The following is a 17,153-nucleotide window of genomic DNA, read 5'->3' as shown; positions in this document are numbered from 1 at the left end:
TGTATCTCGCCAAAATTCTACATTGTAGACGAGAAAGGAGGCGGTTGAGAAAATGAACCACCCAAGTTTTTTGTGCAGTTCAATTGAAATGGAGCATCCCTGGCGTGCAGATTGATTAAGTGCCAGATGAATATATGCGTCAACCAACTTTTCTGGAATCCTCAGACTCCATGCCATACAGTTCGCTACCATATGTGCAGATAACCAAAAGGCACAAGTTGGGACCAAAGACTGGACTGTGTTTTTCTGGGCTATGCACCAAGCAATATTTTTGGCGTTCACTCTCCTAAGTTTGACAATTGGTTGACGCTGGTTGATACTCGAATGAATATAGGAACTTCTTCTTGTCAACATCGATGCTTGTCTGAGTGAACTTTGGAGTACATAGCAGCAGCATAAGTACCTGTCCATCTGATCTTTTTGTGTAGTTCTACTGAAATCACCCGATGTAATGATTTTCCAGCGAGTTTACGCTCCAAGTTACTCCTTTATGAAATCGGCAAACAGTAGCACAATACCAAATTACCAATACATATGACAAGAACAATAACCAGGATAAAGACCAGTACCAACCTGTGTGAGGTAGCATATCAATTACTATTTCCTTTGTTTGGAAGCCGAGATAAGCCAAGCGAGTGACAGCAAAGGAAGAATGCAAGCCGAGATTAGCGACTAACAAGAAAGGAAGGAAGTTGTCGAGGCAATGAAACACCCAATGTTTTTGTGCAGTTCCACCAAAATCGAGCATCCCTGTTGGCACATATATTGAGAGGGTGAGATTACTGTAATAGTGGGACTAGTTGATGAAACATACACTAACAAATAGAAGCACCCTCATTATCTTAATGGGTAAAGTTAGCATTCCCCCCTGCTCCACCACATGATTCACCTCATAGACAAACATACACACGTACATGATTCAACATAGGGTGCTACTAAAGATTTGTTTAACTCCGACAGGAAAATTAGGCAGCAATAAATTAATGGTACTTAAGTACCCCTAATTAATTAAGTGAGCTAGCAGAAGTGGAAGGGCTCCCTGGAGGATCGTCTCACATGTAAGGTAGTCATTGCCGGAGCTCTTGAATGGCCTCGACCGATGCCTCTGGCTTCAGCAAGATCACCTTGGCACTGTTTACTCTTCTTCTTATTCTTCCTCTTCTTGCTCTGTTTCTCAGTCTCCTCACCAGTTGGTGAAACAAAGTACATGATTGGCCTTCTATTTCAGAATTGGTTTTGTCAGTGAGGGAGTACAAGTGTACTAGTAAAAAATAGCATTATTTTCTCATGGCAGTCGCAAAATTTAGATGAACACATGCATTAAATATCATTCTTACCTAAAGGAAGGTTATGGTGCCAATATGGATGATGAGGATTGGAACACAGATCTCCCTTTGTGTAGTTCCACCGAAATGAACCAACTGTTCCATTCTGACATTCCAGTTAAACAGCACAAAAGTCACTTATTTTAAGAAGAGTTTTGTGCAGTGCACCAAAAGGTCACAACAGCAACCAGGTGAAATGGATATCCCTGTTTGCACAAAAAGCTACAGAGGAAATAGTCAGAGTCTCAAACAATTACAGGCAAAAACATTTGGCTAAACTTGTCATGTCTTATAACAGTGGCATGGCTTCATTTTTACCAGCGACATTAGATTAAGAACAGCTAAATATTTGGTATAAGGGCATGGGACAATGGGTGCACCAGCAGTCCAGCACCATGTACCTAAACAGGGGCATAAAGTGGTGATTCATAGTTTGTTGCCCCGAGAAACAAACATCCAAGAAACATGTCTGGGTTGGTCCCATTTTTGTTCACTCTAGCCACCTAATCCTATGTGTGGATAGCAAATCTAGTCCTGGTCATACCACGGTGTACAACGTTACCCCTATATTTCCCTTTTTGACCAAGAGACCGGTTGGATGACCAGTCTGTACTAGTTTCACCCCATTTCCTTCCTTTTGTACCAAGTCCGATGTACTACATACTAAATTCCCCCACCCCGACTTTATTTCTTTTTTGAACCAAGTATAAGATTTGACTCCATGAAGTAGCTTTACCTTTAACAATAGAAGAAAAAAATAGGTGACGTTGGACCATCCGATCGAGAGGGGCTGAGAGGTAGAAAATGATGCACATGCAGCGATGTAGCGAGCTGGGGAAGTAGAGCTAAGGCGGTTTCAAAGGAAGATATACCTGAAGGTCATCGGGATGTGGATAGGTGGGCGGCGGGAGGCCGGATCCGCCCACACTAGGGCAAGGACGAAGGGATCGGAGGACCTCTCGCGCCGGCACTCGATAACGATGCGGCCGGCAATGGGTCTCCTACCTCGATGTCGACGACGGCCTAAACGCTGCCCCTCCTCCCCTTCACTGGCGGAGGGGATACGTCCGGATCTGTAACCAGCGGTGAGGATAGAAAGACAGTGTTTTTTGAAGGGAGAAAGACAGTGTTACCACCCCTATCTTGTTTAGATCTAGAGAGGATGAGAGTGTGTGAATAGAGCAACCCTAGCAAGCAAGCGTAGAGGCTCCGGCCTATATATATGTAGTGGGGTAGTTTTCCTTTTTCACTCCATCAAAACAATCGTTTAAAATTGTGTACTACGTGCTAGGTCGCCGTTTTTAGTTGTTGATTGTTTTTTGAGATAGCTACCCGCTTGTTCCAAGTGGTGTTATGGTGTGCCAGGTCGCACTTTGTATCGTTCAAGTCTGGTACAAGTCCCTCCATTAAATGAACAACCACCCCCTTGTAAAAATTATGAACAAGCCCACGGCTAAAATTATCGGAAACATGGGTTGCCCCAGCATGCATTATTATTTATATTTTCTACTCCCTCCGTTCCTAAATATAAGTCTTTTTTATTAGCCACACCTAAGACAAGAATTTTTTTATTAGCAGTGAACCCCACATGTCATAGACATAAAAAGTGTGGCAAGATTCCCTTAGGCAAGCCAAAGTGTGTCTAACAATTTGAGCAACTCAAGTTAGGCAAGTGTGGCAAGTGTGGGAAAAATAATGTGGCAACATAAGACAAACATTGTCACAATCCAAACAGCCCTAATTTTTTGTGACATGCATGAAAATTTGGTTAGTTAAATTTATAATCAAAATTTGGCAAGGTGCATCAAATCAACACATGCAAGTATCAAAGGGGAAGTCATGGCATGCATGCATGCGTTGTACTCCCTCCGTTTCCAAATATAAGTCTTTTTAGAGATTGCAACAAGTGACTACATACGAACCAAAATATGTCTACATACATCCATATGTAGTAGTCCATTTGAAATGTGTAAAAGGACTTATATCGAGTGCAGTGCTTTGATGTGTCGCATCAACTCGTACAAGACCGAGAAGTTTGATTACTACAACGCCCTCTCCCTTGCGGACTGAGCTCCGGTTCCTTAACTGCACCTGCCTTTGGCTGCATGATAGGTGGGCCAACCACCTGTTGGGCCCACCTGTCATAGACACAAATGCAGGAGCAGTAAGTCAATGAAGTTGTGTCCCTCCCTCGTGCATGAGCATGGTGGCTGTCAGGACTAGTAGGAGCTTTCGCTACACGCTTCTTGACGGCGGCGAACTTGCGGATGGAGTTGACCATCATGTCGTCCATGCGAGAGGCAGAGCCGGTGTCGGCGAGGGCTACGATGCCGGCGGTCGCCAGCACCGTCTGGAAACGCTGCGTGGTGCGGGGCCGCAGGCCGACGCCTTGGATGATTTAGCACAGCCGACTGCCGCTTGCGACCATCGCCTCCATAGGTGCTTCTGGCTCCTGGTCACTTGGTCTTGGATTGGAGTGAGCGGTGTTGTGCAGAGACTAAGGAGTAGATGGATTGGAGTGGTGGGGCGCCTTTATATGAGAATCCAAACTCTGTTGCATTCACATCATGCTGGCTCTATTCTGCTTCTCCAATTAATTCCCTCTGCATGTAGAGTAATTTGAGGATGCATCATTGACCGTTCAATGTCTCGGGAACCGCTACCCTCTCCCTCCTTGGCATTCAAGCACCTATGGTGGCGAGGCGACTGGCGCTCGCGTCTATTGCGTGTCAGGAGACATCCCCGTCGACGGCGAGGTGCCTATGGTGACTTCGTAAATTTCAAGATGGTAGTACTAGTATACTCAATACTGTGCACCATGATACGTCTCCAATGTATCTATAATTTTTTATTGCTCCATGCTATTATATTATCTATTTTTGATGTTAATGGGCTTTATTTTACACTTTTATATCATTTTTGGGACTAACCTACTAATCAGAGGCCCAGCCCAAATTGTTGTTTTTTTGCCTATTTTAGGGTTTCGAAGAAAAGGAATATCAAACGGAGTCCAAATGGAATGAAACCTTCTGGAATGTGATTTTCTCAACAAACATGATCCAGGAGACTTGGAGTGGGCGTCAATAAACAACGGAGGAAGCCACGAGGCAGGGGGAATGCCCTCCACCCTCGCAGGCCTCTTGTTGCTCCACCGACGTACTTCTTCCTCCTATATATATCCACGTACCCCCAAACATCCAGGAGCACCACAAAAACCTAATTCCACTGCCGCAACCTTCTGTACCTGAGAGATCCCATCTTGGGGCCTTTTTCGGAGCTCCACCGGAGGGGGCATCGACCATGGAGGGCCTCTACATCAACTCCATGGCCTCTCCGGTGATGTGTGAGTAGTTTACTTAAGACCTTCGGGTCCATAGTTATTAGCTAGATGGCTTATTCTCTCTCTCTTTGGATCTCAATACAAATTTCTCCTCGATCTTCTTGGAGATCTATTTGATGTAATGTTCTTTTGCGGTGTGTTTGTCGAGATCTGATGAATTGTGGGTTTATGATCCAGTTTATCTATGAATAATATTTGATTCTCCTCTGAATTCTTTTATGTATGATTGGTTTATCTTTGGAAGTCTCTTTGAATTATCAGTTTGGTTTGGCCTACTAGATTGATCTTTCTTGCAATGGGAGAAGTGCTTAGCTTTGGGTTCAATCTTGCGGTGTTCGATCCCAGTGATAGAAAGGGAACCGATACGTATTGTATTGTTGCCATCGAGGATAAAAATATGGGGTTTATACCATATTGCATGAGTTTATCCCTCTACATCATGTCATCTTCCTTAAAGCATTACTCTGTTCTTATGAACTTAATACTCTAGATGCATGCTGGATAGCGGTCGATGTGTGGAGTAATAGTAGTAGATGCAGAATCGTTTTGGTCTACTTGTCTCGGACGTGATGCCTATATACATGATCATACCTAGATATTCTCATAACTATGTTCAATTATATCAATTGTTCGACAGTAATTCGTTTACCCGCCGTAATACTTATGCTCTTGAGAGAAGCCACTAGTGAAACCTATGGCCCCCGGGTCTATCTTCCATCATTTTAATCTTCCAATACTTAGTTGTTTCTATTGCCGTTTATTTTACTTTGCATCTTTATTTCTCTTTATCATAAAAATACCAAAAATATTATCTTATCATATCTATCAGATCTCACTCTCGTAAGTGACCGTGAAGGTATTGACAACCCCTTTATCGCGTTGGTTGCAAGGTTCTTATTTGTTTGTGTAGGTGCATGGGACTCGAGCGTGATCTCCTACTGGATTGATACCTTGGTTCTCAAAAATTGAGGGAAATACTTACGCTACTTTACTGCATCACCCTTTCCTCTTCAAGGGAAAACCAACGCAGTGCTCAAGAGGTAGCAAGAAGGATTTCTGGCGCCATTGCCGGGGAGATTCACGCCAAGTCAAGTCAAGCACAAGTCAAGACATACCAAGTACCCATCACAAACTCTTATCCCTCGCATTACATTATTTGCCATTTGCCTCTCGTTTTCCTCTCCCCCACTTCACCCTTGCCGTTTTATTCGCCCTCTTTTCCTCTCTCCCTCTCTTTCCGTTCCCCTTCTCCTTTTCTATTTGCCTCTTTGCCCATTTCTTGTTTGCTTGTGTGTTGGGCCGCTTGCTTTGTCATTATGGATAGTCCTTTATCTACTCCTTTGTCTCCCGAGAATGAAGTTCTTAATTTTAAACAAAGGGAGGGATAAAATCTAAAAGATGCTTGGTACAGAATTTGCAATGCGCAAAATAGATCTACTAGGAAGCAATCTACTTATGTTCTTCTTCGTAATTTTTATGTAGGCATCACTCCTTGGAATAGATATATTCTTGACACCATTACCGGAGGGAATTTCTTGGGTAGCCATACTTTTCATTCTTATAATGCTATGATAGATCTGTTTGGCCCACCACCTCTTTTGGTTAATGGAACTATTTTAACTTTGGAACATGTGATGCAATGGCTTGAAATTATTGAAAATAAAGTTGCCACCGTATAGTTAATTTAAAATTTGGATAGAAAGATCCATAACCAAATTACCCAGTACGGATCTAAGGTAGGAGTTGCTCTTAAAAGTTTTAAAGAAAAGGGACTTATGGTTAATGAAAAGATAGATCAAGATTCCACTAGAATTGATAAAATTGAGGATATTATTACCAACCTTGGGTCTGCCTTTTCTTCCTTGAAAAACACTCCTCCTAATGCTAAAATTGCCAAATTGATGTATGTTCCTAAAAATAAGGGTGAAACTTCTAGTAAGGAAAATGGGGACCTCAAATCCATAAGTGTTCACCCCAACTTTCTCACTATCCTTAAGGAACCTTTTGCTACAAATGGTTTTCGTGATTTCGTACCTAGGAGTTTGATAATTAATAAAAAGAAAGAAACTCCTAAGGGTTATAGGTGTCTTATTGAAGAATTACCTACCAAAGATAGCAACACCTAGATCTATCTTCGCTTTTATGCCTAGCTAGGTGCGTTAAACGGTAGCGCTTGTTGGGAGGCAACCCAATTTTATTTTTATTCCTTGCTTTTTGCTCCTGTTTAGTAATAAATAATTTATCTAGCCTCTGTTTTGGTTGTGTTTTTTGTGTTTAATTAGTGTTTGTGCCAAGTAGAACCGTTGGGAAGACTTGGGGAAAGTCTTTTTGATCTTGCTGTAAAAAACAGAAACTTTAGCGCTCACGAGAATTGCTGCCATTTTTATTTGGAAGGTGCTATTTAGTTAATTATTTTTGCATATGATTAATAGATAAATTCCTCACGTCCAGAAATTTATTTTAGAATTTTTGGGGTTCCACCAGTTGCGTTAGCTACAGATTACTACAGACTGTTCTGTTTTTGACAGATTCTGCTTTTCTTGTGTTGTTTGCTTATTTTGATGAATCTATGGCTAGTAAAAGAGTTTATAAACCATAGAGAAGTTGGAATACAGTAGGTTTAACACAAATATAAATCAATAATGAGTTCATTACAGTACCTTGAAGTGGTGTTTTGTTTTATTTTGCTAACGGACCTCTCGAGATTTTCTTTTTGAGTTTTGTGTTGTGAAGTTTTCAAGTTTTGGGTAAAAATTTGATGGATTATGGAACAAGGAGTAGCAAGAGCCTAAGATTGGGGATGCCCATGGCACCCCAAGGTAAAATTCAAGGACTACAAAAAGCCTAAGCTTGGGGATGCCCCGGAAGGCATCCCCTCTTCCGTCTTCGTCTATCGGCAACTTTACTTAGAGCTATATTTTTATTCACCACATGATATGTGTTTTGCTTGGAGCGTCTTGTATGATTTGAGTCTTTGATTTTTAGTTTACCAAATTCATCCTTGCTGTACACACCTTTTGAGAGAGACTCACATGATTTGAAATTTATTAGAATACTCTATGTGCTTCACTTATATCTTTTGAGCCATATAATTTTTGCTCTAGTGCTTCACTTATACCTTTTAGAGCACGGCGGTGGTCTTGTTTTATAGAAACTATTGTTCTCTCATGCTTCACTTATATTATTTTGAGATTCCTCTAGAACAACATGGCAATAATAAAAACTTTCATACAAGTGCATTGAATACTATGAGAAGTTTGATACTTGATAATTGTTTTGAGATATGGAGATGGTGATATCAGAGTCATGCTAGTTGAGTAGTTGTGAATTTGAGAAATACTTGTGTTAAAGTTTGTGATTCCTGTAGCATGCACGTATGGTGAACCGTTATGTGATGAAGTCGGAGCATGATTTATTTATTGATTGTCTTCCTTATAAGTGGCGGTCGGGGACGAACGATGGTATTTTCCTACCAATCTATCCCCCTAGGAGCATACGCGTAATACTTTCTTTCGATAACTAATAGATTTTTGCAATAAGTATGTGAGTTCTTTATGACTAATGTTGAGTCCATGGATTATACGCACTCTCACCCTTCCACCATTGCTAATCTCTCTAGTATCGCACAACTTTCACCGGTACCATAAACCCACCATATACCTTCCTCAAAACAGCCACCATACCTACCTATTATGGCATTTCCATAGCCATTCCGAGATATATTGCATGCATCTTTCCATCGTCCTGTTATTATGACACGCTTCACCATTGTCATATTGCTTGCATGATCATGTAGTTGACATCGTATTTGTGGCAAAGCCACCGTTCATAATTTTCATACATGTCACTCATGCATCATTGCACATCCCGGTACACCGCCGGAGGCATTCACATAGAGTCATATTTTTTTCTAAGTATCGAGTTGTAATTCTTGAGTTGTAAGTAAATAAAGTGTGATGATCATCATTATTAGAGCATTGTCCCAAGTGAGGAAAGGATGATGGAGACTATGATTCCCCCACAAGTCGGAATGAGACTCCGGACAAAAAAAAGAGAAAGGCCATAAAAAGGAGAAGGTCCAAAAAAATTGAGAGAAAAAGAGAGAAGGGACAATGCTACTATCCTTTTTCCACACTTGTGCTTCAAAGTAGCACCATGATCTTCATGATAGAGAGTCTCCTATGATATCACTTTCATATACTAGTGGGAAATTTTCATTATAGAACTTGGCTTGTATATTCCAATGATGGGCTTCCTCAAAATGCCCTAGGTCTTCATGAGCAAGCAAGTTGGATGCACACCCACTTAGTTTATTTTGTTGAGCTTTCATACACTTATAGCTCTAGTGCATCCGTTGCATGGCAATCCCTACTCACTCACATTGATATCTATTGATGGGCACCTCCATAGCCCGTTGATACGCCTAGTTGATGTGAGACTATCTTCTCCTTTTTGTCTTCTCCACAACCACCATCCCATTCCACCATATAGTGCTATATCCATGGCTCACGCTCATGTATTGCGTGAAGATTGAATAAGTTTGAGAACATCAAAGTATGAAACAATTGCTTGGCTTGTCATCGGGGTTCTGCATGATTTAAATATTTTGTGTGGTGAAGATAGAGCATAGCCAGACTATATGATTTTGTAGGGATAACTTTCTTTGGCCATGTTATTTTGAGAAGACATAATTGCTTAGTTAGTATGCTTGAAGTATTATTATTTTTATGTCAATATTAAACTTTTATCTTGAATCTTATGGATCTAAACATTATTGCCACAATAAAGAAAAATTACATTGAGAAATATGTTAGAAAGCATTCCACATCAAAAATTCTTCTTTTATCATTTACCTACTCGAGGACGAGCAGGAATTAAGCTTGGGGATGCTTGATAGGTCTCCAACGTATCTATAATTTTTGATTGCTCCATGCTATTATATTATCTATTTTGGATGTTAATGGGCTTTATTTTACACTTTTATATCATTTTTGGGACTAACCTACTAACCGGAGGCCCAGCCCAAATTGCTATTTTTTTGCCTATTTAAGGGTTTCGAAGAAAAGGAATATCAAATGGAGTCCAAACGGAATGAAACCTTCCGGAATGTGATTTTCTCAACAAACGTGATCCAGGAGACTTGGAGTGGGTGTCAAGAAACAACGGAGGAAGCCACGAGGCAGGGGGCACGCCTACCCCCTGGGCGCGCCCTCCACCATCGTGGGCCCCTCGTTGCTCCACTGACGTACTTCTTCCTCCTATATATATCCACGTACCCCCCCAAACATCCAGGAGCACCACGAAAACCTAATTCCACCGCCGCAACCTTCTATACCCGAGAGATCCCATCTTGGGGCCTTTTCCGGAGCTCCACCGGAGGGGGCATCGATCACGGAGGGCCTCTACATCAACTCCATGGCCTCTCCGGTGATGTGTGAGTAGTTTACTTCAGACCTTCGGGTCCATAGTTATTAGCTAGATGGCTTCTACTCTCTCTTTGGGTCTCAATACAAAGTTCTCATCGATCTTCTTGGAGATCTATTCGATGTAATCTTCTTTTGTGGTGTGTTTGTCGAGATCCGATGAATTGTGGGTTTATGATCCAGTTTATCTATGAACAATATTTGATTCTCCTCTGAATTCTTTTATGTATGATTGGTTTATCTTTGCAAGTCTCTTCGAATTATCAGTTTGGTTTGGCCTACTGGATTGATCTTTCTTGCAATGGGAGAAGTGCTTAGCTTTGGGTTCAATCTTGCGGTGTTCGATCCCAGTGACAGAAAGGGAACCGATACGTATTGTATTGTTGCCATCGAGGATAAAAATATGGGGTTTATATCATATTGCATGAGTTTATCCCTCTACATCATGTCATCTTCCTTAAAGCATTACTCTGTTCTTATGAACTTAATACTCTAGATGCATGCCGGATAGCGGTCGATGTGTGGAGTAATAGTAGTAGATGCAGAATCGTTTTGGTCTACTTGTCTCGGATGTGATGCCTATATACATGATCATACCTAGATATTCTCATAACTATGCTCAATTCTATCAATTGCTCGACAATAATTCGTTTACCCGCTGTAATACTTATGCTCTTGAGATAAGCCATTAGTGAAATCTATGGCCCCTGGGTCTATCTTCCATCATATTAATCTTCCAATACTTAGTTGTTTCTATTGCCGTTTATTTTACTTTGCATCTTTATTTCTCTTTATCATAAAAATACCAAAAATATTATCTTATCATATCTATCATATCTCACTCTCGTAAGTGACCATGAAGGGATCGACAACCCCTGTATCGCGTTGGTTGCGAGGTTCTTATTTGTTTGTGTAGGTGCGTGGGACTCGAGCGTGATCTCCTACTGGATCGATACCTTGGTTCTCAAAAACTGAGGGAAATACTTACGCTACTTTACTGCATCACCCTTTCCTCTTCAAGGGAAAACCAACACAATGCTCAAGAGGTAGCACACTACGACCAAGGCCAAGAGGAAAACAAGAGAACTATGTATTTATTTACGGTGTAGATTCACTCATTTTGCTCCATATGTACTCCGTCTCGGTGTAGTCTAGTCACTTGTTGAAATCTATAGAAAGGCAAATACCCCTTTCTGGTTTACATGGCTATACTAGCTAGTAGTACTACAATAGTGGGCTCACATAGCAATTTTGTCTCATGCAAGAGCCTGGCTATATGCGTGCTCCAAGGTTCGCAACTGCCACATTCTGGTTGCACTTGGCTCTTCGTCTCTTTGAGAAGACGAACAATGATGTTACTACTACTGCTTCTACAGTATCGAATCCACTACTGCATGTTCGAATCCACTGCTGCATGTCCGTCCACCGCGAGCGGGAGGGATAAGCAAAAGCATGTCCTTGTCTGTGAGCCACCGCGCGCATGGGTGAGGGAGAAGGCGTGTAGTAGTAGTAAAATCAAGCTTCTCCTCATTGTACAAGTTGACACGACACATCATAGCAGTGGCCCCACATGGTTGCCTCTAAACTTGGCTGAAAGACCCGCAGTGTACAATACTCCATTTGCTGCAACCTCTAACATTTGCCCCACCACAAATTAAAATATATATTCCTGTCTTGACCAGATGAGCGTGCAAACTAGAATCGCCAGGATGATAGGTAGGGCCAGAAGATTATTTTAACCAAAAATATAGCATGGAGCCGACCCCAATGATTTTAGGGCCTGTTTGGTTCCAATAAGTCACCTGACTTATAAGTTAGGTGACTTATAAGTCACGCCTGTTTGGTTGTCATCTGACTTATAAGTCACCTGACCACACCTTCTCACCTTGTTTTTTTATGTAAAGGTGATGGGACCCACGCAAAAGGGGGTGACTTATAAGTTGGGGTGACTTATAAGTTGGGTCTGTTTGGCAAAATAAGTCACTTTTTTCACTTTTTGACTTACAAGTTGGTGACTTATTTGGAACCAAACAGGCCCTTAAGCTTGCAGGCACGGTACACGCTATCCTAGACTACTCTACACATGAAACTGCCACACGAGCGTCCGGGCTGCGCTTGGCTCTTCGCCTCTTCGGGAAGTTGAACAATGGCCCTGTTTGGATACTCTAACTCAGTTAGAGGTTAGAGTTAGATTCTAACCCAGAACTAACCCAGAACTAACTCTAACCAAAAAGGTGTTCAGATAGCAGGGTTAGATGGAGCACGGATACGGCGAGGCGCCTTCACGGGCGGTGCGAGAGGGAGGGAGGGAAAGGACAAGAAGCTTCGAGGAAGTGAGGAGGGATCTGCCTCGGGAAGAACAAGAGAAAAGGTGTTTTTTAGTGGTCCTGAGAAGAACTAACCCAAATAAGCACCTCTTGGGTGGGTTAGATTTTTTGGATGAGTTAGATGCATCTAACCCAAACTAACCCTCCTGTTTGGATATTTTTGGGTTAGTTGAGTCCAAACTAACCCAAACTAACTCTAACCTGTGGATTCAAACAGGGCCAATGATGGAGTACTACTGCAGTGGAGGAGTACTACAGTATGCTTCTAGCCATCTGACATCGATTGAACTGCTGCATGTCCACCACGTACGGGAGGGAGAGCTTGTAGCGAACGAAAGCTTCTCCTAGTCCTGCCAGCCACCACGCTCATGGGCGAGCGAGGGACACAGCTTCATTGACTTACTGCTCCTGCATTTGCGTCCATGACAGGTGGGCCCAACAGGTCGGTGGCCCACCTGTCATGCAACCAAAGACAGGTGCGGTTAAGGCGAGAGGGCCTTGTAGTAATCAAACTTCTCGGTCTTGTACAAGTTGACGCAACACATCAAAGCACTGCACTCAATATATTTCAAAATTTGTGTTTACCGATGCATTAATTACAACGCATGCATGCATGCCGTGACTCTCCTTTTGATACTTGCATCTGTTGATTTAATGCACCTTGAAGTAGTATGAATATGTGACGGTAAAGCTTTGTAATGCCCCAGTCCTAATAAAGCGAGAGATGGTTGTGCACGAGGAGGGCGAGATCATGCAGACGGAACAGGACCCGACGATTGAGCTCTCTATGGTCTCGATGGACCTCACCTTGCTCCACTACCCCTTGTGCCTCTGCCCCTTGAAGCCTCCAGTGTATGAGGTTTGAATACACCTCGTCCGTTCGGCTGATCGAGCAAGGTGCAGGTTTCTTGATTGATGTGTTGTTCGATTGATTTGTGCAGTGCAAGGGAGGGCACCTGGCTTGCGCGGACTGCCGCGTCGAGCGCCCCGGGAACCAGCGGCAGTGCCAGAAGTGCGAGCGCGACGGTGGCGTCGACGTGCGGAACATGGTGGTGGACGCCGTCCTCTCCTTGGTGAGGGTGGAGTGCCCGCATGAAGGCTGTGGGCTCTACGTCACTTACCACAAGCTCGCCGATCACCAGAGCGTGTGTCCGCTCGCGCCCTCCAAATGCCCCGTGCCCGTCTGCGGCTACGAAGGCCCGCCGCCGGTGTTCTCCCACCACATCAACACCGTGCATCCCATGCCCGTGCACAGGATGCAGTATGGCAAGGCGCTCTAGCTGCAAGTGCCACTGTCGGAGCCACGGCTCTTGCTGTTCGCGGAGGAGGACGGTCGCGTGTTTTTCTTGGTCGGCGGCGTGCTCGACATCGGCGCGCCTATCACCGTGTCAGTCGTCTGCATCATAGCAGGGGCGTCCCCACTGCCGCACTACGTGGCCAAGTTGTGGGCGAACGGCCCGCCGGGGGAGCCCAAAGGCAGGACCGACGCCGTCAAGGTGGAAATGGAGGTGACAAGAAGCAGGGATCCCGGCGACGTCGCCGTGCAGGAGCTGGCCTTCTTCACAGTTCCGCCCAAGCTGCTGGCCGGGGCTAAGCTGGTGTCCCTCCACATTCAGATTGACAAGCTCACGTCCTAAATGATTCTCAAGTGCCTTCTATTTATCTTAGTAATATGCTAATATAGGGGTTAGCTCGGTCTACCTTAGCTTAAGAGATGGTGGGTTTTGGTGGCGATGCAACAATTACCTTGACATCAGATCAGCAGTGAAAGTAATTTCGAACAGTCGAATGGATATTTTGGGTATGTTGGATATAAAGATCCTTTGGGTAAGAAGTAACAGCTTATATGCTTTTTTCGAAATAGAACAAATTTTTTGTTGACATGCACTAATATATTCGAAACAGACGTCGGGCGGTTGGGACGCGGCATCGACCCATACCGTGGTGACCCCCGATTGGGACGCACCGACTGTGGCCTCGCCGATCTCGACCGCTTCTATGCAGAACATTGTTCCCTTCCCCCAGCTGCGGGATCAGGCCGGTGATACGTCTCCAACGTATCTATAATTTTTGATTGCTCCATGCTATATTATCTACTGTTTTGGACATTATTGGGCTTTATTATCCACTTTTATATTATTTTTGGGACTAACCTATTAACCGGAGGCCCAACCCAGAATTGCTTTTTTTTTGCCTATTTCAGGGTTTCGAAGAAAAGGAATATCAAACGTAGTTCAAACCGAATGAAACCTTCGGGAACGTGATTTTCTCACCGAACATGATCCAGGAGACTTGGACCCTATGTCAAGACACAAAATAGGAGGCCACGAGGTAGGGGGGCGCGCCTACCCCCCAAGCGCGCCCTCCACCCTCTTGGGCCGCCTGTTGCTCCACCGACGTACTCCTTCCTCCTATATATACCTAGGTACCCCCAAACGATCAGATACGGAGCCAAAACCCTAATTCCACCGCCGCAACTTTCTGTATCCACGAGATTCCATCTTGGGGCCTGTTCCAGAGCTCCACCGGAGGGGGCATCGATCACGGAGGGCTTCTACATCATCACCATAGCCCCTCCGATGAAGTGTGAGTAGTTTACCTCAGACCTACGAGTCCATAGTTATTAGCTAGATGGCTTCTTCTCTCTTTTTGGATCTCAATACAATGTTCTCCCCCTCTCTTGTGGAGATCTATTCGATGTAATCTTCTTTTTGCGGTGTGTTTGTTGAGACCGATGAATTGTGGGTTTATGATCAAGTCTATCTATGAACAATATTTGAATCTTCTCTGAATTCTTTTATGTATGATTGGTTATCTTTGCAAGTCTCTTCAAATTATCAGTTTGGTTTGGCCTACTAGATTGATCTTTCTTGCAATGGGAGAAGTGCTTAGCTTTGGATTCAATCGTGCGGTGTCCTTTCCCAGTGACAGTAGGGGCAGCAAGGCACGTATTTTATTGTTGCCATCGAGGATAACAAGATGGGGTTTTCATCATATTGCATGAGTTTATCCCTCTACATCATGTCATCTTCCTTAAGGCGTTACTCTGTTTTCATTAACTTAATACTCTAGATGCATGCTAGATATCGGTCGATGAGTGGAGTAATAGTAGTAGATGCAGGCAGGAGTCGGTCTACTTGTCTCGGACGTGATGCCTATACACATGATCATGCCTAGATATTCTCATAACTATGCTCAATTCTGTCAATTGCTTAACAGTAATTTGTTCACCCACCGTAGAATACTTATGCTCTTGAGAGAAGCCACTAGTGAAACCTATGGCCCCCGGGTCTATCTTCATCATATTAATCTTCCAATACTTAGTTATTTACTTTGCTTTTATTTTACTTTGCATCTTTATCATAAAAATACCAAAAATATTATCTGATCATATCTATCAGATCTCACTCCCATAAGTGTCCGTGTAGGGATTGGCAACCCCTTATCGCATTGGTTGCGAGGATTTATTTGTTTTGTGCAGGTACGAGGGACTCGCACGTAGCCTCCTACTGGATTGATACATTGGTTCTCAAAAACAGAGGGAAATACTTACGCTACTTTGCTGCATCATCCCTTCCTCTTTGGGGAAAAACCAACGCAGTGCTCAAGAGGTAGCAAAAAGGATTTCTGGCGCCGTTGCCAGGGAGTCTATGCAAAAGTCAATATACCAAGTACCCATCACAATCCTTATCTCCCACATTACATTATGTGCCGTTTCCCTCTCCCCCACTTCACCCTTGCCATTTTATTCGCCCTCTCTCTCTCTATCCCCCTCTCTTTTCCGTTTGCCTCTTTTTGCCCACTTGCTCTTTGTTTGCTTGTGTGTTGGATTGCTTGCTTGTCGCGATGGCTCAAGATAACACTAAATTGTGTGACTTTACCAATACCAACAACAATGATTTTATTAGCACTCCGATTCCTCCTCTTACCGATGCTAAATCTTGTGAAATTAATGCTGCATTGTTGAATCTTGTCATGAAAGATCCGTTTTCCGGCCTTCCTAGTGAAGATGCCGCTACCCATCTAAATAGCTTCATCGATTTATGTGATATGCAAAAGAAGAAAGATGTGGATAATGATATTGTTAAATTGAAGCTATTTCCTTTTTCGCTTAGAGATCGTGCTAAAGCTTGGTTCTCGTCTTTGCCTAAAAATAGTATTGATTCACGGAATAAGTGCAAAGATGATTTTATCTCTAAGTATTTTCCTCCCACTAAGATCATCTCCCTTAGAAATGATATTATGAATTTTAAGAAACTTGATCATGAGCATGTTGCACAAGCTTGGGAGAGGATGAAATTAATGATACGTAATTGCCCTACTCATGGTTTGAATTTGTGGATGATTATACAAATTTTTTATGCCGGATTGAATTTTGCTTCTAGAAATCTTTTAGATTCGGCCGCGGGAGGCACTTTTATGGAAATCACTTTAGGAGAAGCTACTAAACTCCTAGATAATATTATGGTTAATTATTCTCAATGGCATACTGAAAGATCTACTAATAAAAAGGTGCATGCGATAGAAGAAATTAATGTTTTGAGTGGAAAGATGGATGAACTTATGAAATTATTTGCTAGTAAAAGCGTTTCTTCTGATCCTAACGATATTCCCTTGTCTACTTTGATTGAGAATAATAATGAATCTATGGATGTGATATTCGTTGGTAGGAACAATTTTGGTAACAACGCGTATAGAGAAAATTTTAATCCTAGGCCTTATCCTAGTAATCCCTCTA

At 42.9% G+C, this 17,153-nt stretch overlaps 1 protein-coding gene across 1 annotated transcript; it reads left to right on the top strand.

Annotated features, from left to right (window-relative positions):
* Positions 1–12,234: 12,234 nt before the first annotated feature.
* Positions 12,235–14,052, top strand: LOC123058272 (uncharacterized). The gene is made up of 6 exons (XM_044481051.1): positions 12,235–12,268; positions 12,338–12,472; positions 12,845–12,891; positions 13,107–13,274; positions 13,357–13,681; positions 13,826–14,052. Exons 1-6 carry the CDS (start codon positions 12,235–12,237, stop codon positions 14,050–14,052), a joined length of 936 nt encoding a protein of 311 aa, XP_044336986.1.
* The last annotated feature ends 3,101 nt before the right edge of the window (positions 14,053–17,153 follow it).

Source organism: Triticum aestivum, chromosome 3A, assembly GCF_018294505.1.
Source record: "Triticum aestivum cultivar Chinese Spring chromosome 3A, IWGSC CS RefSeq v2.1, whole genome shotgun sequence".
In the NCBI taxonomy this organism is placed as follows: domain Eukaryota; kingdom Viridiplantae; phylum Streptophyta; class Magnoliopsida; order Poales; family Poaceae; genus Triticum; species Triticum aestivum.
This window is presented reverse-complemented; position numbering and strand designations above follow the sequence as displayed.